Genomic DNA, 25,261 nt, shown 5'->3' on the forward strand with positions numbered 1-25,261 from the left:
ATGAATAGAATATACCTCATCATTCAGGCCTGGATGGCCACACACGGCTTAAGCCAGAATGATGACAAGACCAAACTTTTAATACTTGCAAACTCAGCTAACCTCAACAAACTGAGCCCTAACTTCACCACCTTTAATATAGACGGTAATAGCATCAAAGTGGTTAAAGAAGTAAAAACCCTCCACCTTCACATTCAATAAACAAGTCAGCGCCATGGCTTCCTCTACTGTGTACACTTGTAAACAGATCAGGGCAGGCAGACCTTTCCTCTCAAAAGATAGCTGCACAACCTTAGCCAGAGCCCTAATCCTTTCCAAACTGGATTATTGTAATGCTCTGTATCTGGGAGCAAGTAACTATATCACCAACAAAATCCAAATCATGCCAAATAACCCCCTGAAAGCTGCCCATGGCATTCCTAAGAGAGACCACATATTGCACCTGAGAAGACAAACCAAATGGCTCTCTACTAAAGACAAAATCAGGCTTAAAACTGTATCTCTAATGCATAAATGCCTCAATCAAGCTGCCCCTACTTACCTTATTAAGAGAATCACAAAATAATCCTATTTATGACCTACAAGGACAATCAACTCATCCTGTCTTGTCGTACCTAAATTTAGACTCAAGAAAGCAGGAGGAAGCAGCTTCCCTGTCAAGGCAGTGCACACTTGGAACTCTTTACCCCTGTCACTGAGAGCCACCCAACCATTTCACATGTTCAGTTGTAACACCATAAACTGGTTGGTTACCAACGATACTAGTTAGCCCTAGCCTGCCCTAAACTAGGCTACACAACTTATTGACCTGCTTTTTTGCATACTCATCCTGATGATTTGTTACCCTGCCCCAGCACTCTTTATTTATTCCCCCTTACGCCTTCTTCTAACACTTACCCTACCCGTCACATTATTCTATTGACACTGTTGTATTTAGACTTCCACTGTATCACTCTTTGCATAGTATTCAGAGTTGCTCTTCCTCTATAAATTGCATATATATATGCTCATGTTCATGTTGTATATTGCATCTACTGTAACCAAGCTAAAAGTATACTTGTATTCTCTGTGCTAAAGGCACCCAGATACCTCCGGGTCCGGTGCGCCATACAAATAAAATAAACAAACAAAGGTAGTGACCCTACACCTCCTCTTTTGTTGAGGTAATGCATGGCCACTGTGTTGTCCGTCATTATCAGGACATTCTTTCCCCGTACAGAGGGCAGGAAAGCTTTCAGTGCTAGTCTGATTGCCCCCAGCCCCAAAAGGTTGATGTGTAGTTTGGACTCCGATGGAGACCAACGGTCGCTGATTGTCAGACCGTTGGCATGGGCTCCCCACCCCGTGAGTGAGGCGTCCGTCACTACTGTAATCTCTGGCCAAGATTGCCAAAATGTTCTCCCTTCAGAATGTTGTCCTCGCAGGTTCACCACAGAAGATCCTGTGCGACCCTGCTTGGAACCTGAAGTAAGTCCGTCATCTTTCCTGAGAACTGAGACCATTGAGTTTTTAGAGCCCATTCAAGGGATCTCATCATCAGGCGGGCCTCTGGCACCAGATAAATGCAGGATGCCATGAGGCCGAGCAACCTCAAGAAATCGTAAGCCAGAAGATTCTGAGAATTCTGAAATATGGAGACCATCTGAAGAAAGTCTTGAGCCCTCGTCTTGGGTGGCAAGCTCTTTCCCAAGGATTTGTCTAATACAGCTCCGATGTACTGGAACTGCTGGGAAGGTGTCATCTCTGACTTCGTGAAATTGAGGGAGAAGCCCAGTTTGTGAAGGGAGTGGCAGGTGACTTTCAGATGATCTAGGTCTTGCTCGGGACAACGCGCCCTGATCAGCCAATCATCTAGGTAGGGGTAGACATTCATTCCCCCTCTCCTGAGATACGCTGCCACCACCACCATCAGTTTGGTGAAGACCTTTGGGGCGGAGGTCATCCCAAATGGCAGGAAGGACTCAGAACTGATAGTGCGAGCTGCCAACAGTGAACCTCGGGTATTTTCTGTGCTTGAGATGGATAGGCACATGTAAATAAGCATCCTGAAGGTCCAATGACACCAACCAATTCTGAAGTTGACAGGCCTGAAGGATCTGAGAAAGAGTGACCATCTTGAACTTTTCCTTCCTGAGGAACTTGTTCAAGTATCTCAAGTCCAAAATGGGTCTCAGTTCTCGGTCCTTTTTGGGGATCAAAAAATATAGGGAATACCAACCCATGTTCCTCTCAGCTACAGGTACTAGTTCTATAACACCTTTCTCTAGCAGGGTTAATATCTCCTGCTGTAGGAGCGGATCTGGAATCGTCAAAGAGTGTTTCCCCGTGGATTGTTGTGAGGCTGCGTTAAGAATGGAAGGCAGTTACCTTGGGCTATTGTTTCCAGAACCCAGGCATCTGAAGTAATGTCTCGCCATTCTTGCAGATGCTGAGACATTCTGCATCCCACTGGTGTTACATGACGCAAGCTGTCAAAGCGGTTTTGGGGTGGATGTTGCAGCTGCTGATGGCAAGGAAGCTGCAGCTGGAGCCGACTTAGCATTCTTACCTCATCCACCACGAGGGATTTTTCTTTGGCCTCTTTGACTGGCCATTCCTCTCACCTTTCCAAATGAGGAGTAGTAACGATAGGATCGTCCCCTCCAAGACTGTCCAGATGAACGAAAAGGCTGAAGTTGCCTAACAGCAGCCCCTAAAGATTTGGCAGCCGCTTTTGAGGTCTGCAACCTCTCAAGGCTCTCATCAGCCTTGCTGCCAAAAAGGTGAGACCCGTCAAATGGCATATTCAGGAGACGGGACTGCACATCTGGTGCAAAACCCGACTTCCGCAACCACGCAAACCTGCGCATAACTGTGCTTGCAGCCATGGACCTACTGACACTGTCTGCAGTGTCCAAACCAGACTGAAGGGATTCACACATGGCCTCCTTGCCATCTCTAACGATAGCTAGGAATCCCTTCCCTTCTGGTATGTGTTCCACTGCCATGGAGATGCACTCCCACAGAGTGTATAAAGATTTGACTAAGGCACATGTGGAGTTGGCCAATTTGAGGGCCATACTCCCCGCAGAAAATACCTTCCGTGCCCATCCATCCACACACTTGTCGTCCCTATCCGGAGGGATGGTAGGGTACGCCACGTTGTTAGATTTAGCTGTGGCTGCCTGGACCACCAAATTCTCAGGAGTGGGGTGTTTGGGCAGATAGCCAGGAGTCGCTACTGGAAGGGCGTTATTTTCTAGTAAGGGATTTATCCACAGCTGGGATAGAATCAGGGGGCTCCCAATTCTTGGCCACCCTAATTTGCAAGGCCACATGGAAGGGTAAAATTGGGTCAGTAGGCGTACCTTGACCTAGAATGTCTGTCAGCTCATCCTTAATAAATTGGGCTGATGGGCTAGCACATCCAAAATAGTCTACTATCTTTGACATCAGCTGCCGGTAAGAGGAATCAACATGTTCTCATGGATCTGGTTTTCCAAATTCAGTCTCTGGCGATGTATCTACACCACTAGCATTATGTAGCATGTCAATGAGGTGCCTCATTTTACTCTCTTCAGAGATCAAACACTCTGGTACATTATGAGTACCAAACTCCAGACCAAAAGGAACCTCCTCATCCTTAGATATTTCCTGTTCTTCAAAAATTGAAGATAAAGATTTAAAGAATTCCTTTCTGGGCAAAGGCGTGAAAGATCTTTCAGGATGAGTTGGTTTTGTGGAAGGTTTTGGTTTAGCAGCTTTTTCTTTTGCTGCAACATGCTCAGATGAATGAAAATGGCACCAAAGATGGAAATGGCATCGAAGTTTAGATGACGACCTTCGAGGATTTCGCTTTAAGATTGTGCAGAGCTTTGGATGGCATCGAAGACCTCGAGCGCGTGTCCGGGCTGGAATGACTCTTCTTTGTCGGAGACCTCAAGGGCTCCCTATCGGTTCTCCTTCGATCACCCGGCTCGAGGGCGCAAGAGTGTTGGTACGGGAATGCACTCGGCCGGCTTCTGAGGAAGGCACGGACCGAGGCTTGGCCTTCCACCATTTTTACACGAAATGCTTTCCACTCTTCAGAAGAAGAATGTTTAGTGGGGCATCTAAACTGACTTGGGGATTCGTCTGATGACGATGAAGATGGTGAGCGTTAACGGTGTTTCTTCGAAGACGAGTGGCGGGAGCCACTTCGGGATCTCGACCTTTCTTCCTTCCTTTCGCGCCAAGGGGATTTAACTTTCGCCTCGGTGGTCGAGGATCCGTTGGATTTAGATTTACGACCCACCTGCAATTTCCCCTTCCTCTCTCGCAGGGCTTTACCCGTCATCACCTGACACTTCGAGCAGGCCACCGTGTCGTGGTCTTCTCCCAGGCACCACATGCACGATCGATGCAGATCTGTGATCGACATCTTAGAACTGCAGTCCTTGCACTTCTTGAAACCTGAACAAGGGGTAGTTGGGGTCGATCAAGAGAACATCTTTGATGATTTTTATGAAGAATAGAACTGCATAGCAGAAAATAGCAACAAGGCGGGCCGAGTCTCCGAAGCAACACGTTCTGCGGAAAAATGGAACTGAGGACAACAGGCGCCGCGCGTGCTACTTGTACACCCGATGACGTTATCCTCGACGGAGGCCATCGAGGGACATCGACTTGACGCCATCGACCAACGGGGCCCTCTGCCAAGAATGTCTTTTCCGATGCAGCCGAAGCTGGACAAGAATATCAAAGATAAGGAATACGTTGGAGGACACAATCCATTCAAAACCAGTATACCAGGTCTACAAGGGCAGATCTGTTACACAGCATTTCACGTCTACATTCAATGTCAAACTATAAGAGTAGGTGCCCACATCAGGTGCCCACATCACGGTCAGACCAAATGGAAAATGCTAGAATTCCCACACACTGAGGAACAAAACCATGAGCTATTCAAAACCCACCTCCTACTACAAACTGGTCTACAGACACACATAGGCTGTGTTTATGAAATTTCTATGGAGATTCTCTAGATTTAGACCAGATCGGAATGGACACTGAATCCATCTAATTAAGCCCTCCCAACCCCCTTCCTTTTCAAATCCGCCACAGCACCTGGAGACCATGAACATGGCTGTGGTGCACTGTACAAATCACAATAACATACAAATGTACTCTTGGTTGTATTTGCTTATTGTGATTTAAAACGTTAAAAATGAATATTGATCAAAAGAATTGCACCCATTGAAGGTTTTAGTGTCGATCTTCTAAGTGAATGTGTCATGCCACCCAACAGAATCTGATGGTTGATAGTGTCCAACAGCACCAACAGATCTAATAAAATCACATCTAGGACGCCATGGATGTCCATCTTCTTCTTCAATATGGCCGCAAGTACAGATTCGGTGCTCGGCATGGGAAAGAAGTGTGCTTGTACAGAATCCAGCAAGTTATTTGATTCAACAAAAAACAGACAACTATTAACAAGCAATCCATTCACACAGTCCTTCTAGACCCCACATATTTGTATTTGGTTGGCACTTAGTCAATTCCGCAAGTTCTGGCTGAGACTTATTCATTGATTGGGTGAGATTTACTCTCTTAAGAGCAGTAAGTATAGCGGTGGCATCAAGTAGGTTTGGCATAAAGGCAGCTTCAATCAATGGAGGTGCTGACAGATACTTGAAAGAGAACATAGGGAGAGGGTCCTGTGAGGATCCAGGGCTTAAACTAAAAAGATCATGAAATTATTCATTATCACTAGATCAAAAAGAATTGCTGTTAATTTTTGGTCTCTTCGTTCAAGGTAAGGTTGAAGGGTAGGTTTTCTTTATGAAGCGCTCTTCTAATCAGCTGCTGCATTAATTAATTCTACCTTTTGTGTGGAGAAATTGGGTAATGGAGCTCAATACTGCTTGTGCAGCTTCTCAGGTTCTCACTTTTAAATTTTTTGAGGAGGGTGAGAGGATAATTATACCACAGGCGGAGGTGGGCCATACCACCTTGACCAACCACATTCTGCCTGTGATAATATGCAAACAAAACAAAATTAAAGTTATGAGTATACGAGATAAAATAATAGGATTATCCTAATTTACAAGAAGGGTTGTTACCTACAGGGAAACATGATGCACTGGAATGGTTTAGACAAAAAAAATGCATCCTCTCCCAACCAATCAAAAAATCTGTTAATTGATCATTCCTTGGGGCATTACCGTCACAGGGCATGGCAATCACTTCTGCTTAAAGCGATTCTCAATGTCAAATGACTTCTAATGAAATCAATGCAGGGGCTCTGTGACCTTTTATCAGACTAAGCTATAACACAAATATGAATGAGCAACCTATCAATAGATTGGATATAGGAAGTTGTCTGAAGATTCTAAGAGTTCTGTGCCTGTGTGAGCAACTTTACTACTGGCAGAAGATGTGGAATTGGAATTATAGGAAGCCAGTGTACCAGCGATTACACTCTGTAGCAGGAGCAGACTCCTAAGCGGAAGGAGGAAACAAAATGCTAAGCATTCCCCAAAAAAGAAGGAAACCACACAAGAAAACCCTCAAATAGCAGAAGCTAAATAATTGGTTTTGAAGCAAAAGCTAACATAGGCATACAAGAGTAGAATTAAAAGAGAGCCTATAGGAAAAGGAATGTAATACAAAATATGTTCCTTTGAAGAAGCATAGCCAGTTGGGATAAAGAATGGATGTCACTTTTCAGAGCACCTTGCCACCGGGCTGTTCGGTCATTTTTTCTCCTGCTGTGCCATAGTTAGCTACATGAGCAGTGCAGAGAGAGGTACATAAACCTACACAGCCATACATAGTGGGCTCCTGTAGTTGAGGGGCCGTTTGGCAAAGCATACCTTACCTCATAGAAAAATAAGGAGGATCAGGACCCTCCTCCCCCCGCCAACCAATGGGACAGCATGCAGGCTCCAAGAGGAAGGCAGAGACATGCTGATGTCTCCCGGCTCAGAATTCTGATTAACCAAGTTGCCTAAAGTGCAATGTTGAATAAACAGGAGTTAAGAGGTGAGGAGGCAGTGATGAGAAAACAGCTTCAAGACAGAAGTCAGTCAACAACTAGCAGATTATACTGTGGGGACCCTGTAGATGCTGGCTCAAGAGGTGGCAGAGATGGGTCACCCTCCGTGAAACCTGCTCCACCACTACAATCTGTTTGAGTGCGAGGGTGGTGGGATTGGGAGGTAGCAGGGTAGATAGACATTGGTGAGAGCTGCACACCCTAAAGACCACTTAGTGGTTAACACTTGTTATTTTCAATTAGTCTTTATACAGTTAATTAGAAATGTACTCTATTCAAATGGTTTTTCATAATAATTTTTATTCAGTCACATTAATGTGTAGATGCTGTTGATGCCAATGCATTTCGGACTCATAGATCCTTCCTCACCGCAACATTCTGTCTAGTATGAAGTATAAACACAGGTTAGCGCAAAGCAGAACAAATCAATCGATGTCACACGTTGGCGTGCAGTGTAAATTACCCCTTATTGTAATCAGACCCACATAAGGAGGGCCGTGATGTATAAGAAACATTTAAGCATAACGTATAAAGTTCACACACATACACAACAAAATAATAATAAAAAAATGATGATAAAAACCGATAAGAAATATATAGAATAATAAGAAAGGTAAACAACCAAACATACGTGTTGGTCCAAATGGTGTTCAAAATAAGAGAAACACATTCAGGGGTTAAATCATGTAGTCAGGGAAAAATCATAAAGAGGCAAAACATCATTAAGACAACAAAAATCATATAAATGCAAGGCATTACAAATGTAAATCATAATGGGCCACAGACGACAAACAGATGGAGAATGTATACAGTCTATGTGATTCGAAAAGCCATCAACTGCAAGCTGTATGCTGTAACCTTAGGTAGATATAAAGCACAGAGTATCTCTCGAGGGCTTAGAATACCACTTAAACTTACACTATATAAGGAGAACAAAAGAGTTTGTTCGCAAATGGCAACAGAAGCTCAACGAGTGTTCCCTTGACCTCATACTATTGACCATCAAAGAACTATCAGCCAACATAGACCAACTAGAAAAGGAAATTAACGTGTTAACAGTACAGATAACAAGCCTAACAAGTTCAGAAACATTCACAAAAATACTAATGGACCTTAATAGACAGATGGACTCATACAAAACAGACATAGAAGCAAGGCAAATTCATACATTCAAAAGGGACATGTACGATTATTTGAATGATGAAGTTTACACATGGGCAGATAAATATCAATACCAACAGCCCAGAACCTATAATAGGTCATCTGATAATAGCAGATCTGACCCAGAACCAACAGCCACCCCAAACCCTGCATCAAACAGCGAAGACGCCGCAAGCACTTCAAACACTGACAAACAAGCACTGGCGGCAATCGGACCAAGCAATGTCAAACTACAGTTTGGAAAACCTAAATATACCAACCTCAATAGAGGAGAGGTGTAGCAGATTCACACACTATATTCAAATGATTCCATCGCCATACGCCCAGTAAACAAAGGCTGAGCATTACTGATCCTAATTAATTACAGATGATTACAATATTGAATGCGAAAGACAACTCAATGACGAGACCATCTATGCTGCACTAGCTCATGACCCCACGAACAAGATCAGCAATGACCTCAATAACCCTTTACAATCAGCTTTTGAAATGGAATGGAGTTGGATAAAATCAAAGTTGACTTCTCAACGCAATATCAACAAATCTTGTATTTCTACCTCCTGCCAAAGATACACAAGAGCATGCACAATCCACCGGGCTGACCGATAGTGACGGCCACTGGAAGTATCCTGCAACCGTTCCGTTAGGTGCATACATTGATTTCATTCAGCCTATAATATAGAAAACATCAACCTATATCAAGGGCAGTACCCATTTCTTACAAATATTGGAGAAGATCAATCTGACCGAAGAGGACATCTTATCCACCATCCATGTCAGTAGTCTGTACACTAGCATCCCCCGCGACCAAGGACAAGAGGCGGTAGAATGACTTTTGCTACACAAATTATTCAATTGGGGTTGCAAAGAAGTTCATCATGATTGTACTTCATTTCATCTCACTCAACTCTTACTTTGAACACAAGAAACAGTTTTAACTACACACATCTGGGACCTCTATGGGAGCCACAATGGCCCCAGCATACGCCAACATCTTTATGCAAAAGAATGTGAAAGCACACACGTCCTAAGGCACCCAGTATGGCACAAATACTCGAAACCTGGTTGTGATACATCAATGACATTTTTGGAGTTTGGCATTGTCCACTCGACACACTACATGAGTTTCTTACTTGCCGCAATGAGATTGACCCCAGGATCCTGTTTAGAGCAGACTTAGGTGCCCTTGAATGTCCACTTTCTAGATGGGTAAGTAATAGTTCAAGATATCAACAACTCTGTACGTCAAAGAAACAGACAGGAACAATCTGCTCCATCGGTTGAGCTTACATCCCCACAATACCCTGAATAATCATCCATACGGTTAAATGTTAAGAGTCAAAAGGATTGTGAGCGACCCATCGGACTGAGGCAGAATTCACCAAACTGTGTGACAAATTCAGAGAAAGAGGATATTCGGATCAAGACTTGGCAACATCCTAACAAGAGCTTCCACCAACACACGCACTGTACTATTGAAGAACACCAAACAACGTGAATCACCACCTTTAGTATTTATCTGTAAATTCCCAACACAAAGTCGACAGATTAGGAAGTGTATCTCAAAACACTGGAACACACTACCCAATGATGACGGTAGCAAGAGCCAGTTTCAAAATCCACCTTTGTTTGCTTACCAAATGAGCAAAAACAGAGATTTACTAGTGAATACCAGAGGTGAACCATCTAAACCTAAGAAAGATAAAAAACAAGGAACATACCCATGCCTAGGTTGTGGGAACTGCAAAAGCGTTATCAAGGGGTCATATGTTTTTCACCCAAGGACAGGAGAAAATATTGCTTTACGAAATGTTGCTACCCGTCTAACTGAGAATTCCATATACCGTGTTCGATACTCAAGTGGCATCTATTATGTTGGTGAGACTGCACGGAAAATATGGATACGCATGAACGAAACCAAATCTTGCATAAGAAACAAAAATATGATCTCGGCAGTAGCCAGACATTTTCAAGACAAGGGACACAGCATTACAAAAATGAAATTGTAGGTTTTGGAGGTTGTAAGCACCAGAGACTTGAAAGGAGACATGAAAAAAAGAAGAGCCGAAGGCAAGGCTTTCTGGACTGGACGGACACACACAATGGAATGAATGAGGAATGGGACCTGCACTGCTTCTTATGACAGTAGGACTGGCCACACACATTAAACACTGCGCCACAACTGGTAGATATAGAAATCCTTTTTTAGTTTTTTCAAAGCATAGAAAGATACAATCAAAACAGTGCCCTCTAGATAACATGTGTTTCAACACAAATGTGCCTTTTTCAAATCAGGGCAGATAAGGTCTGTTAATATACAATAATCATTAATCACTGTGTGGACAAAAAGAAAAAACAACAATTTGTGGTCCCCAAAGAGTACATTATCATCAGTTTGGTTGTTTTTCAATCACAGACATTGAGCAGGGGTGAAAGGGGAGGGAGGTTTGAGGTATAGTGTAAAGAGAAAGAAACCAAAATGTACATGAATAAACAATAAGTGAAGCCAGTTCAAAATGTTTCAAATGGCAAATTATATTCTATAAACAAATACTGTACTCTACAGCAGTAGTATTCTCATTAGGGTCTTACCTAAGTTCCAAACATAGGTTCAAGTTTGGGGCGGCAAGTATTCATGGGTTTAATCCCCCTGGAGAGTAAATTGGTATTAGTCATAAATCAGGTGTGTTAAGTATTTCTTGTCTGTCTAGTGAGCCGTGTTGTGGTCAGTTTGATTAATCAGTTCAAAATGTTTACTGGGAGCAGCCTGGCGTGTCCCTTTTTAGGGCATTCATTGTCAAAGTAATCCCAATTTTAGGGCAATAAAGGTTAGAAGAAATTTCACTTTTTTTTTTTTTTTATTATTATTGAAACGTCAGCCGTGGTATCACAACTTAGAAAAGAAAAAGTTGGACACCCATAGCTTTTGTTACATAGAAGACAAAACTGATCTTCAAAGGGGCGTCTTGCAATCGGGTAACTAGATGTATTTGCAGACATATACAGCCTCCAAGGTTACAATTGCGTGCCCAGCAATTTTTGTTGGTTGGTGGGATCATTAATTAATTAGTAATTGCTTTTGCCTCAGAACTTAATAAGAGAAAAATGGAGTCCAAAAAGTTAACAATGGCACATGTGAGTTGGATGTCATGACCAGAAATTGCCCGACACCACCAATTGGCCATGTCGTTGTCCAGAGGAGCATATTTCCCAAGGTGACATTGTCGTTGGGTTTTCACCCCGGCACATGCTGTTATTAAATGATAAGACGATTCCCTGGCGGTGCAGCAAAATCGGCATATGTTGTCGACAGTGTCCTTGCATTTCACTTTTATGTTTACATTTTGGGAGGGGTTTATATTTGTCGCAGCGCGAGCATTGGTCGCATATCTATCAAATAAATCACGTCATGTGCTCCAGTAAATTTAAAATATTCAATCATGTCCCGGTTAGTAAAAAGAAAACCATCGGGCTGCATTTTGTAAATATCGGATCAGATTGCTTGTGTCTCATATTGTATTCGAGTATGCGGGTATTCGAGCATGCGGTTCCACGAGCTGCATGTATTGCAGAACGTGGCCGGTTCAGTCGGGTGGTCCTGATCTGTAAGGGCTTACCTCCAAAGTGTGCACAGTCCCTCCGAGCGTCAGCGATAGTCTGCGGTCGCGCTGGTTCGTTGTAACTAGCGTTGCCATGACAACGTGAGTCCTATCATAGTGTCTATGGCTCCCTGGCGCCATATTTTGGGCTCAATGTGCATAGTTACCATTAAAAGCGACAGGGAAGTGACCCAAACTGCTCCTGTTCATTGTGATTTGTACATTATAAGTTAATTCTAAAGTGTATGACCATCTCGGCTAAAAGCGGTCATGACTAGCGTATTTAACTATAATTGTAAAGCTCATTTTTGGCTTTTGTCAAAGTACTCAAAGTTTTTCCAAAATTAGTCGTCTTGCGGGGAAGCAAATCCATATTACTGTGGCATATGGTAATGATAGGCATGATGGACAGTATCTGGGATGCAAAAGTAGCTAAAGCTTTATTTATGTCACAACATAAAATGCCCTGTTAGGTTGGGGAAACGATGGTCCCCTGGGGTTTCCAGTAACTGCGCATTGGTTATTCAATCTCTGGTGTGTTTGCTGGCTCTAGCTGCTGGCAAAGAGCATCTATTCCAAGGAAGTGATATACATTAAGTTATTTTACTTACAGATATCAGAAATCCGGACTGGATGTAGTGGACCACATCTCTTTTGGTAATTGTAGGTGCATATTTAGCTTTGGTGGGTTGTCTAACCCATGTCTAGAGACGAAAAATCTTTTATCAAGAAAATTAAGAAAATGATATTCATATCCTAGTCATAGTTAACACAATGGGCCTCATTACGACCCAGGCGGTAAGTACCGGTCATTACCGGCATGGCACAAGTACTGTGTCCGCTAAAAGCGCCCTATCACAAGTACGCGGGCACGAGCTTTGCGCCATGCCGGTAATGACCCCACAGCCATGCCGTAAAAGGGTGAAAAATCCCCCTTTCCGGCATCGTCTGTAGTGCAAATATCTCCTCCGGCATCCAAGCCATCGGCATTAGCGGTGACCGCTAATAGCGGTCACCTCTAATAGCGGGAACCGCTATTAGCGGTGACCGCTAATAAGCGGAAACGGAAGTAGCGTCATTGCACAGGAACGGGAAAGAGCATGGCGGCCATCTTTAAAAACACAATCCATTGCTATCCACCACAACCAGGAGCCATCTGACCCTCACAACTCTGCCACACCTCCAACACTACCTGCTGCATCTCACCATGCCGAAAGCGGTAAAAAAAACCACTGATCGCCTGCGCAAGGAGCGCTTCTCCCGAGAGGAGTTAACCATGCTGGCAGAGACGCTGCAGGAACATGCCGATGTCGTGTTTTCCTCAGACATGTCCCGTGCTGCAGTGCAGCGCAAGAAACAAATATGGGTGGAGGTCGCCCAGAAAGTCAGTGCCATTGGCACCACACGCCACACTCCCAAAGACTGCCGTAAGCGCTGGGATGATCTGCGTTTACGCGTGCGGAGCATCCTCTCCGCCAAACGCAACCTGGGGATGGCGACAGGCGACAAGCGGAGGTGCGGAGTCCCCCATCAAATTGCAACCATGGAAGGAGATATGCGCCACCACCATTGGGACAGAGGCAATTCAGGGAGTCGGGGACATGGAGCAAGGAGCCCCGTCATCAGCCGATGCAGGTAGGTGTCCCAAATGATACAATGCTAATACCACCATGATGATGTCCACCTGAACTGATGTAGAGCAGGGTCCACCAGACACATGAGTACAAGACTGCCTACAGGCAGTGCAGAGCATCACCTTGAACACATGCAGATTGCACCCCATATGTGTCAGCCCAGACGCCTCCATGCATCACCCACCCAAAAGCCAGCAACCCGTATGTCACTCCCCCAATGTCAATCATCTGTCATTCCATATGAATGCAGCCACCCCAATGCATGCCCGATGCCTGTAGACCCATCACTAACCCTCTCCCTCTATTGGTCCCCCACAGGCACGCATTCAGACAGCGGTGACGAGGACACAAGGGAGGAAGATGCCACACCACGAAAGAAGGCCGGGGCGAGTAGGGAGAACACCGCCCCTCCACTTCAAAGGGTATAGGCCAACCGGCACCACAGCGGAAGGCCAAGAAAACCCCAGAGGCGACAGCACCAATGTGCACTACGGCCCCCACTACAGCACCCACAACAGCCACCAGCACCCAAGAGGCAGCAGCAGAAGGCATTGCATCGGCTGCCAGCAGCACAGTGGGTGAGACAGCTGCCACAGCAGCCGTTTCGGACGATGAGGAAGATGATCAGCTGCATGGTGCAACTCCCGCCAACGGCCCCCTGCATTCCCCACAACTATCCCCATGCAGCATGCACGACAGCAGCATGCACGGGCTGTCCCCGATTCATTCATGGCCTGCAACTCCCAGCCCCACGCCAACTGTGCCCGAGGAACATAGCATGTTGGAAACCCCTGCCACATCCACCGCAGCCCCAACCAGCCAAGAGGGGATCCGGGCTATTCAGAGGCGCCAGGAGGAGCTCACAGGCCTGTTGACGCAGCATATTACGGAATGTGGGAGGGCAAGGGATGACATTCGAGAATGTGCTGCATCCTTGAAAACAGCTATCGAGTCATCCTCGAAGGACATTTGTGCCGAATTGGCAGCAGTGCGGCATGTCCTCTATGAAATGGTGGCAGCAATGCAGGCCATGCGTCCACCACAGTTGCCAGAACAACCGGGAACATCTTTGAATGCTAGTTCAACCAGGACCAGCCCCGTGCGTAGGTCTGGCAGGAACCTGTGCAGATCGGACAGGGGGGCACCTGGTGCTGGAAGAGGGGGAGGGCAGTAGGTACAGCCATGCATACTGGTGCCATGTGGAGTACTGGTGCACGCTACTGCACACCATGTGTGGGGAAGTCAAGGGGGGAAGGGGAGGGAGGAGAGGGTGTGTGGGGGAGTTGAGGGGGGAGGAGGGAGAGGGTGTGTGGGGGAGTTGAGGGGGGGAGAGGGGAGAGGGTGTGTGGGGGAATTGAGGGGGGAGGGGCGAGAGGGTGTGTGGGGGAGTTGAGGGGGGAGGGGGACAGGGTGTGTGGGGTGGAGGGCTTGTTCACTTTGTTATATTTCTTTAATACACACTGCTTATTGTGTACGTCCCTGACACACCCAGTGCCCCGAGTGCCACCTCCATGTCACACTCCCCGTCCATGTGTGCTAGAAACATTGGTTGATCAGAGTCTGACGCATGGCATGTCCCTCCTGTGCATCGCTGCCTCCCCGAGGTGCTGCCCCATCCCCACCCTCCTTATCCTCATCGTCAGGTGGTTGCAGTTCAGCATCAGGGGGCAGGGGCACATTCAGTCTGATGCACATATTGTGTAGCATGACAATGCCATGACGATCTTGGCCACCTTCTCATGGCGGTACAGGAGTGCCCCACCAGACCTGCTGAGGCAGCGAAACTGTGCCTTCAAGAGGCCAAATGTCTGCTCAATCACCACACGGGTACGTGTATGTGCACGATTGTAGTCCTCCTCGTGCCTGTTCTGTGGATTCCGTACTGGGGTAAGGTGCCACCTCTTCAAGGGATAGCCTGCATCACCTGCATGTGGGCAACAATATATATGTGTAAGTCATCACATCATATGTGACCTGTATCAATGACACCATAGCATACATTGATTTTGTGATTGCAACCACATTCCCATGCATGAATGGAGACACACGATGTGACTGCTATGTGTGTATTCCTCTTATGGACTGGTGTGCGTGCCATCAACTAGTGGGCGCAGGGGGGTCCAGTTCCTGCACTGTCCAGTCCATGCACTGTGTTAGTCCACGCCGGTTGTTTCCATGATCTGGCTGATGTCCAGTCATTTGTATGCTTTCATCCTGGCACCGTTGATGTCAGCCTCATGATGATCTCACTATGTACAACAAATGGTGACATGCACTTTAGTTGGACCTCTGTGTCAGTGTAGTGGTATATTGATGTATTTGTCCCTCATGTGACTCCTTTGTACGCAGTAATGGGGGACTGTCCTTTCAGTTGATGGTATTTGGTGCTGTGTATTGGCCATAGTAATTGCACTGCATTGTGTTGAGGGGGATACGGTCTGATTAAGTACAGTGCACATGTAGATGGCTATGGAATGGTTGTGACATTGCATCATTTACATGGTAGGGCAGCTTTCATCTTGCATTATGTGGTCAGGTCCGGTCTGGCCTGCTTTGGGGTATGAGCATGGTCCATTCTCTCAGGCACTCGCAGCCAGGTGAAGTATGCATCTCCCCCCCCATCTCAGCCAGGTGAAGTATGCATCTGCCCCTCCCCCATTTCAGCCAGGTGAAGTATGCATCTCTCCCCCAATCACCTACCCACATCGCATTTCCATGAGCCTAACATGCGACTCACCAAGGAGCCAGGAACTCTGCCCTGCATGTCGCTCCATGTAGCGTGGTATCGTGGAGTTCCTCAGGACCATTGAATCATGGGTTGATCCGGGGTATCGGCACAACAATGTGTGATGATCTTGTTTGAGTCACATACCATTTGCACGTTGATTGAGTGGTATAGCTTACGGTTGTGGTACGCTACCTCCATGGCATGTGGGACCACCAATTCCACATGGGTGCAGTGGATGGCGCCAATGCAACCAGGGATGCCGGCCAGTGAATGGAAACCAACTTTGGTGTTTGAGATCTCCTGGGCAAAACGTGGTGAGGAAATGTGGTCGCCTGTGTGCTTCAGGAGGGCATCAAGCACTTGGTTCAGCGTACGTGAGAATAATGGTTGTGATATGCCATGCATGTGCCCCACTGTGTGCTGGTAGGTCCCTGTGGCCAGGAAGTGGAGCACAGACACTACCTTCAGTAGGGGTGGGATGGCGGTGCGTGATTCAATCAGGCTGACAATGTCGTCATGTATCATGTCCACAATGGTGGTGATGGTGTCCCGGTCCAGACGGTACAGGGTGTGGATCTGCTCAGGGGTTAGGTTGAATGGACTGGCTCTGATGCGAGGGATTGGTGTCTGCCTGTGTGGTGCCACTGGCTGCACTGGTGGGGCATGCTGGGCCTGTCTCGCCCTCCTTCTCCTCCTGCGTCTCCTCTGTGCTGCCTGTTGTTGTTGTTGTTGTTGCAGCAGTTCCACTGCAATCATGTCCCCCAGCCCCAGCATTGCTAGTAGTATTGGAATCATTTTGGAGTGTGACTGGGTGTGGAAAGGGGTGGGGTGTGCTCCTTTTGTGCTGGCCCAGTCTGTATTGCCTCCACCTGTGCCGATTGTGTGCACCTGTGGCAGTTGGGAACACTGCACATGGCCGTTTACGGGTGGTCCGCGATTCCGGTATTTGCTCCATGCCGGTAAGGTACTTTTTCGGGCTTCAGTAGGGCGTTATTTGCATGTCCGCCTGACTTGTGATGTTCCCCTGTTTGCGCCATGCCGGTATTGGCGGCATGAAGGGTCGCATGCCCTGGCGCTATTAGCGGCACCATTAATTATGGTGCCGCTAATAGCGGGTTGGCGTGTCCTAATCGTGCGGAGTGGTAAGCGATTCACTTACCCCCCGGGTCGTGATGAGGCCCAATATGTCTTTGTAATCAATTTACATCAATGTTTCAAGAGTTTCTTAGCACAAGCAGCTTGTCGTGCATCTTTCGAGGTATCTGTTCACAGAAAATGGATCATCTCATTGTCCTTATTCAGGCCAAACTCAGTAGCGCGAAATTTGCAAATCAGACGGGCCTCAGCCTGAAGTAACAGTACTCCCTTATTTCCTCCTCTGTCACCTACAGTTACTTTCTTCAATCCAATGAATTTGAGAGATTTTTCTTGTCCTCCAATTGGTGATTTGTTTGCCTTTGATGAGCCAATGGTAAGAGTACGTCTTGGTTGCCAATGCCAGAGAAGTGTTCGCGGATTCTAGTTCTAAGTTCTCTAATAGTACTCCCAATGTAGATGCAGTTGCATATGCAGATAATAGCATACACTGGGCCTGATTACACGGAATGCGGTAAGGGTTTACTGGTACCGGTAAGGGCACCGGTACCGGTAAACCCTTACCGCCTTACTACGAGGTCCCTTTGCGGGACCCAACCTCAACGCTGATTTTACCAGCCGTTAAGGAACGGGCCCGCAAAGGGACCTTGGTGCTAATTACGGTACCGCAATTTGCGGTAACGTAATTAGCTCCATCCCCATTGAGCCCTATGGGGGCAAAAATGGGAATGGGGAAGTGCTTTGGTGAATGGGGAATTACCGCCCCTGCTCACCTTGGAGTAGGGCGGTAATTCCGCCATCCACCAAGGCGGAAACGGTAAAATACCAGTGGCAACCATGGCGCTAATAGCGCCATGGTTACCGCATACCGTGTAATGAGGCCCACTGTGTATTTACCCCGGCAGTTGATGGTGTCATTAATTGTGTAGGATGTTCCTCGTAAGTCAGTAAAGATATGTGTATTTGGGTGTGCGTGCTTGCACAGACCACATGATCCACATTTCCTGAAGCCTTTTGGTAGTGTTGGTAACCAGGATTCTGGGCCCATTGGTTGGATCTTGGGGAGTAGAGATGGGTTTAGTGATGTTTTCAAAGTTCTAGCTTTTTAAAAAATTAATCTCGGTCCATCATCAATGAACTTGGTCAAATGTTGGTCAAGTTTCAAGAGGTGCCAGTTTTTTAATTTCATAGTTATTGTGGCTGAAAGTAGTAATATATCTCACTTTGTCTTGTTCCTGTGTTCGTTGTGACTGTTTGGGGGTCAGGGTTGCATCCCTATTGTATTTACTTTTTTGCAGGCTTGCTGTATACATTTTTTGTTGTAGCTCCTTTTTTTGAATCTCTGTTTAAGCAAGTTACATTCTTGATGAGTCAGCATTATCCGCACAGTTTCTCCTGGCTCTAACAAACTCTCCTTTCGGTATGTATGTTGTTGATTACTGACTTTAGATGGCAGCTGGTAGCAAATAATTTTGAATTTGCTTCTGTGGGTTTACGGTATGTTTTGGTCACCAGATTATTTCCTTTTACATAAATAGTAAGATCTAAAAAGTCTATGCTGGTATCGCTTGTTGTTCCCGTAAAAGAAATTCCTTGATCATTGTTGTTCAAGCGATCCTGAAATTCCAACAGATCTTGGTCATTGCCATTCCAGATTAACAGGATGTCATCTATGAATCTCACCCATATTACGATTTTGCAGCTGTATCAGTATATACATGTACATCTTCATACATACTCAAAGAGATTTGCACAGGCCGGTGTGTACTTGACTCCCATTGCTACTCCCTGTTTTTGCTTAAAGTACTGGTTGTTGAACAGATTGTGTTCCAATGTTATGGTTAACATCTCCTTCAGCATGGTAATATAGTGGTAATGTGAAGCGGTTTCCCCTCGGAATATGTAATTTAGGGTTTCAATAGCAGAGTCATGTCTAATTGATGTATATAGTGCTCGGACATCCCAGGTTACAAGTTTGTATGTAGATTTCCATTATAAATGTTGGCGAGTTTTGATTACATCTGTGGAGTCCTTGATGTAGGCTTTGATCTTTGGAACCTTTGGTCTAAGGACATTATCGATAAATTCACTAATCTTTTCTGTGGCCCAACCAATCCCGCTGACGATTGGTCTGCCTTCTGGGATTCCATCAAATGGTTTATGCACTTTCGGTAAAAAGTATATGGTTGGTACCACATGGTGTTGTACGGACATATATGCCCTTCATTTTCAGTGATAAGGCCTTGCTTTTCCCAGTTGTTGATCTGCTCTAGTATTTGGTTTTTGATCATCATGGTGGGGTTTGATAAAAGTTTCTCATAGCTTAATGGGGTTGTTAGATGATACTGACCCATTTGAATATAGTCTTTCCGATCCATAGTGATTATCTTTCCCCCTTTGTCGGCTTCTTTGATTACTATGGATATTTTCTGGTTTTTCCTCCTTGGATCGGTGTTGGCGTACTTGGGTGGCGAAATACATTTTCAATTTCAATTTGCATGTAAATTTGAATAGATCCATTTGTGCTTCGATATGGTTGTATTTAAAGGTGGGTGCCTCTTATGAGGTTTATTTACTAACGTAAGATTGACGTAACTTCACTTACCTGTTAACCCTCTTTTTCTCCAGACAAATGTGATGACATTTCAAGGCAACATAGGTCAGATCCATCATATTAGACCAATTAATTGAGACAATCAGTTCTCAAAAGGATGTTAGAGGCATTATGCACCGTAGTAATAGACATAGTAGCATTACCGGCAAGGACGACTATTGCGACCAGAAAGTTAAGCCGTGACAATACCCTTCATTAGTTTAGACAGCAGCAGTAGAATACTTGATGTTCTAGAGTAGTCAGTAGGAATACTGATGCACTCGAGAGATTAGAGCACGGTTTTGAACATCACAGCATTTATTTGAACATCACAGTATTTCATAAGACCGGCTAGCACACCTTCTTGTGACTTACTACCATACTAAGGTAACTGTTTTGTGTGGCAGAAAACTAATCTAACAGGTTGCAGCAGGAGTTCTTCGAGACACACCAATGTATGAAAGCTACTGACCCACTTAGCAGCAATGAACCCATTAGAAAATTGGTTTCACAGTACCTTTTTGAGGTATATCAAGATTGTCTCAAAGAGCAGAAAGGAATCCTTATTTGCTTGTACACCAGTTTTGTGTCACACACTGGCACTTATAAGAAGGAAATCTACGATCAGATCTCCATTTACATATGGCCGCCTAGTAAAGGTACATGCATGTTACCGTCCCGTTAGTCTGGTCTTATCTCAGTGTGCACGCCAGACTCTGTTTATGCAATGCGTGTCAAACGGTCACATGAACAAGATCACATGACTTAAAACTTCCCAAACAAAGAAGCTTCCTTTCCAATGGAAGCCCTGCATTCATTACGAGTGAGCCAGCCCTTCCCCTGAGACGTCTGCTAAGGCCCGAAAGGTAAGCAGTAACAGGCTCCTGGATCTGCTCCACGTATGGCAGCAGCACAACAGTACTGTTCACAGTGCCCAGATTCCAGTGAACAGGTACATAATTGTATTTGCACAAAATCAATAATAGTTGTGAGCTGGGATCATTATCCGTGGTCTAACTTTATGCTAATCTTTACAGCTTTGAAATATCACATCACAAAAGGTTTCTGTGATAATTTACAGAGACCAGTCCAAGGCACGCAGGTCTGAACAGCTCCCTGCATACCCTTGTTTACACCAATAGATCAGAGATTATAACACTGGAGCATGGTCTGCCTTTTACTACTAGCCTTCACTGCAAAACTCACCTAGTACCACCGTGCATCCTAGAAACATGGATTATCAGGTATAGTACATCTGGCACGCCAGATCTGGCTCTATACACACAAAGTGAACTATAGTGGCATCAGAAACACAGACCATGGCAGAGATGATTGTTGATCCATATACCAAAAGGCACGAGCAGTGGTGTATCTATGAAAGTAGCGCCCTGGATTGACAGATAATGCATATCTCCTTTCTTCTCTATGCGTTGTCCATCTATTGTTTGTCGTCTGTGACCCATTATAATTTAATTTGTATTGCCTTGCATTTATATGATTATTTTGTTTTTATTTTCTTAATGACATTTTCTATCTTTATGATTTGGTCTTGACTATATGATCTTACCCCCGAATAAGTTTCTCTTGTTTTGAACACCATTTGGACCAACACGTATGTTTGGTTGTTTACATTTGTTATTATTGTATATATTTCTTTTTATTTTATATCATAATTTGTGTCGTGTGTGAACTTTATTTATACATTATGATAACATGTTTCTTATACATCACGACCCTCCTTATGTGGGTCTGATTACCATATGGGGCAATTTACGCTGCACGCCAGTGTGTGAAATCCATCGATTGATTTGTTTTGCTTTGTGCAAACCTATGTTGATACTTACCATATCAACAGAATCTGCGCATTAATGTGAATGAATAAAATGATCACAAAAACCATTCGAATATAGTACATTTGTGATGAACTGTATCAAGACTAATTGAAAATAACAAGCATTAACCACTAAGTGGTCTTTAGAGTGTGCACCCCTCCCCAACGGCTATTCAGCCTTGGTCCTTTTTTCAACGTTCTATCTCAGTGTCCGGCACAGAGACACTAATCAGAGGGTTTGCACCCCACTTACATGAGTAAAATATATAATTATAACGAACCAGCTACCCAAATACCTAGCTTTGCCCGCTCACCAAACCCACAAGGTAGCAGGATATACACATTTGTTATGCCCCCTAAACCTGAATCACCAATGCACACCAATCATATGAAACCAAGATCTGGAGCTATGCAGAAGAAGTGTGTGATGTGTGCTGAGAAGCAAGGAATGGCCAAATGGCAGATTTGGCAAAGAGCAAAAGTCATCGCTGAGTGAACATCATAAAATGTTGGCAACATGCAGCCTAATACGTTGGACAAGCACAAAACAATTATCAAAGTAAAGTAAGCTGTGACTGACGCAGTGCTCAAGCTCAGGGAGAGAAACGCCAAATTCTAACACTGTACCTTAGGATTAATAATTGACATGAAAGGTGAGCTGGAGAGGCTAGAGGATAATATAAGGGTAACAAGTGTGAGGATAACCGAATGGCCTGAAAATAAGGAAGGGTCTGATCTGAGGGCTACTGTGCCAGAGTTCATCCTTAATGCACTAACTTTTAAAAAAATAGTCCAGAGTGTACATTCAGTAGGGAAAATGCAACATCCATCCTGAAGGAATAGACTAGACGGAGATGGGCTTCAGAGAGTGTTTGTAACTCTTTAGGATGGGAACCAGGAACAAGGTATCCCAAAAGTGGCAGCAGACCCAAAAAAAGAAGGGAAAAAAACGATGTTATATTAAATGACACAAGGATTCTTATCTTCCTGAACCTTAATCTTGACACAGTGACGCGGCATAAGAAACAACTGCATTCAAGAAAGGAGATGCTGAGGGGTGGGATTACAATATTCACTTGTATTACCTGTAAAATGAAGGGAAAACATCCATCTTTGTTTAAGTAGTCATGTGAGATGGAGCCATTAAGGCCGAACGCTTTACAGTATTACGTGTAATGTACCTGATCTCAGTCTTGTGCCAGACGGAACTGGTGCAGACTGCCTCCGCCCACTGCTTGCACACTTGGAAGACGGTGTGCCTGTCCTTCAGGGAGAGGTGAAAAAAGATTTGAGCAAGTACTTCCTGCGGGGTGTAATTCCAATACTCCGCCATTAGCATTCTCCCGCCCCACGATGCTGAGTTTGCAAGTCTCCTCCTTCAGCAAACCTTTCCCTGTGTAAGAAACAGTAAAGTGAGATACTAACAGGATTAACTGTACTAGCCTCCAGTCATACAGCTACAATTCTTGATGAGCAACAAGAATAACGGTATCTTGCGGAAACATTAAAAGTAGCAATGTTTTCTTAGTTACAATTCTTAATTTTGGCCATTTTAATTACTTAATATGGTAAGTACAAGTATTTGATCTAAGAATATACATTATACTAATATATAACCTTTACTGTTAAACTGCATTCAATTAACTTCTATAGTATCAATTTGTTAATTCACCTGTATGTAATAACCTTGCTTATGAAATTTTCAATAAAAATAATTTAACTTAAAGAAAATTGCTCTAAAAGACACGTGGATGCACTGATGGTGGACTCACAGGGACAGGACCATTACACAGTATGTACATTTCACAGATACAACCGAAAGAAACTGTCAGCAAGTATTATATTCACAAACAGACAATTCTCAGTAGAATTGACATGTATTATGAAAAGAACTGTTCTGGTGTGAAGACTAAGAAGCATTCTTTGACCATTAAAGCAAAACACATGAAAGCAGTAGGGTGGAGGGATTGGATTATGGGGTCTTTAAAGGCAGTGTCAGTGCATGTGTTTATAGGGGCTGACAAGTCACACCATGTACACATTGGTGCAGTAGAGCAGTAGATCTACACGGACACCAGTAAACACAGATCTACTGGGTACATTTAAAGAGGACCAAAGCACGTTTTGGGACTGTTCAGTGTTTCAACCTGGAGACTTCCCTCACTGATTTGTCACACAAAAAAGTCTTCAGTATTCATGATTTCTGGTAATTTTCTTGGCACGAAATGTGGCCCTTTAACCACACTCAACAGGAACAATTTGGTTGTTCACAGGTATTTAAAAGGTGCATGCTGTGATCATCAGGGCATGTGTCAACTGTCTTGCAAATGAAGGGATAAATATGTTTTATTCATTTTCTTTGTTTGGCAGAAACACTAAAACAAAAAGTCTTCGAATTCTTGATAAAAACAGGGTGTTATCCCTTTTCAAAAAAGTCCTGTTAGGTTTGTGTGTTGTGGTTTCATGAGAGACACACGATTAAACAGGACTGCTGTCAGATATTTCTAGACAGAATTGTAGTTTTGCGAAAATACTACCCCATGTGTTCCACAGTGTGCTTTCCCTTTTCCTGGGTTCAGCCTGTGGTTCACTCTGACTCCTTCCTGGGTTTGTTTGGAAGTATCTATATGCAGCTTTTCAGCATGTCATTGGTACAGATTTACTGAAAAAAACAGAAAAAGCCTACTGGTTTCAGTGGACAAATGAAAGTACGCCACTTTCTTCAGGGCAAGATTGCAGCACGTTTTTGTGTGTTGTGTTATTTTCAGCTGTATGTATTTGATCTAACAGGGCACCCCAGCCTGCTTGTTTAGTTGAGACTCTTAGACGATAGTTCTTAGAAGGGTGTGGTTAAGAGTTATTGGGCGTCTTCTTCGGATGCCTCCATTGATTGCATTCCATAGTACCTTGTGTAACGCTGATCGTCTAGCTAAGCTAAGCTAGTGCTAATAAGGCATGTCCCCAAAGGCGTCTTAAGGACTGCAACATAGAGATTATTAAAATAGTTTGCATGACTCCAAATCATGCAGATCCTCCCCGGGCAATGGTAATAGAGTTCTGCACTCGTAATGACCAAAGCGTCAGAGGTTGTTGGCGATTGATGAAATAAAAGAGGCCACAGAAACAAATAAAGTTGTGTGGAATGTTGGAAATGGGTTTAAAATAATAAGGAGTATTAGGTATCACAAAAAGGGGACACATTGGTAAGAGGGATTCTCTATGAATACTTATTGATTTGAATTATTTTTACCCATTGTTGGTTCCTAATTTTGCTCTTTACTGGGTGGCTCCTTTAAGAGAGATAACAACAACAACAAAAAAACGGTCCTCGATTTTGAGTTTGGAAACTGATTCAGTATTATTTCAGAGATATCCTATTATCTATAGTTTGGTGCATTCATTTTTACCTTGGTTTGAAAGAGGCCATTTGTCATGGTGTCAATGTTTTAAACATCTTTCAAACCGTTGCAAGACATCTGCAAAATGTGTTTTTATGTTACATTTCAACCATTTATGTGTGTCTCTCTTGTACAGCCTTTTTGAGAGATGGGGAGAAGGGTTTAGGTGGGGAAGAAAGAAAGTAGCAACATTGTAAACATTTT

General features: G+C 44.4%; 1 protein-coding gene across 2 annotated transcripts in view; it reads right to left on the bottom strand.

The window, feature by feature from the left end:
• Positions 1-25,261, bottom strand: part of LOC138528336 (F-box/LRR-repeat protein 8-like) — a 370,015-nt gene that overhangs the window by 283,696 nt on the left and 61,058 nt on the right. For both annotated transcript variants that reach the window (XM_069639876.1, XM_069639867.1), the window contains one exon: positions 22,841-23,052. In XM_069639876.1, the coding sequence (XP_069495977.1) occupies positions 22,841-22,998 (158 nt within the window). In that variant the 5' untranslated portion in view covers positions 22,999-23,052. The remainder of the gene's footprint in view (positions 1-22,840; positions 23,053-25,261) is intronic.

This window comes from Ambystoma mexicanum, chromosome 1q (assembly GCF_040938575.1).
Source record: "Ambystoma mexicanum isolate Mex_15411 chromosome 1q, UKY_AmexF1_1, whole genome shotgun sequence".
Taxonomy (NCBI): Eukaryota; Metazoa; Chordata; class Amphibia; order Caudata; family Ambystomatidae; genus Ambystoma; species Ambystoma mexicanum.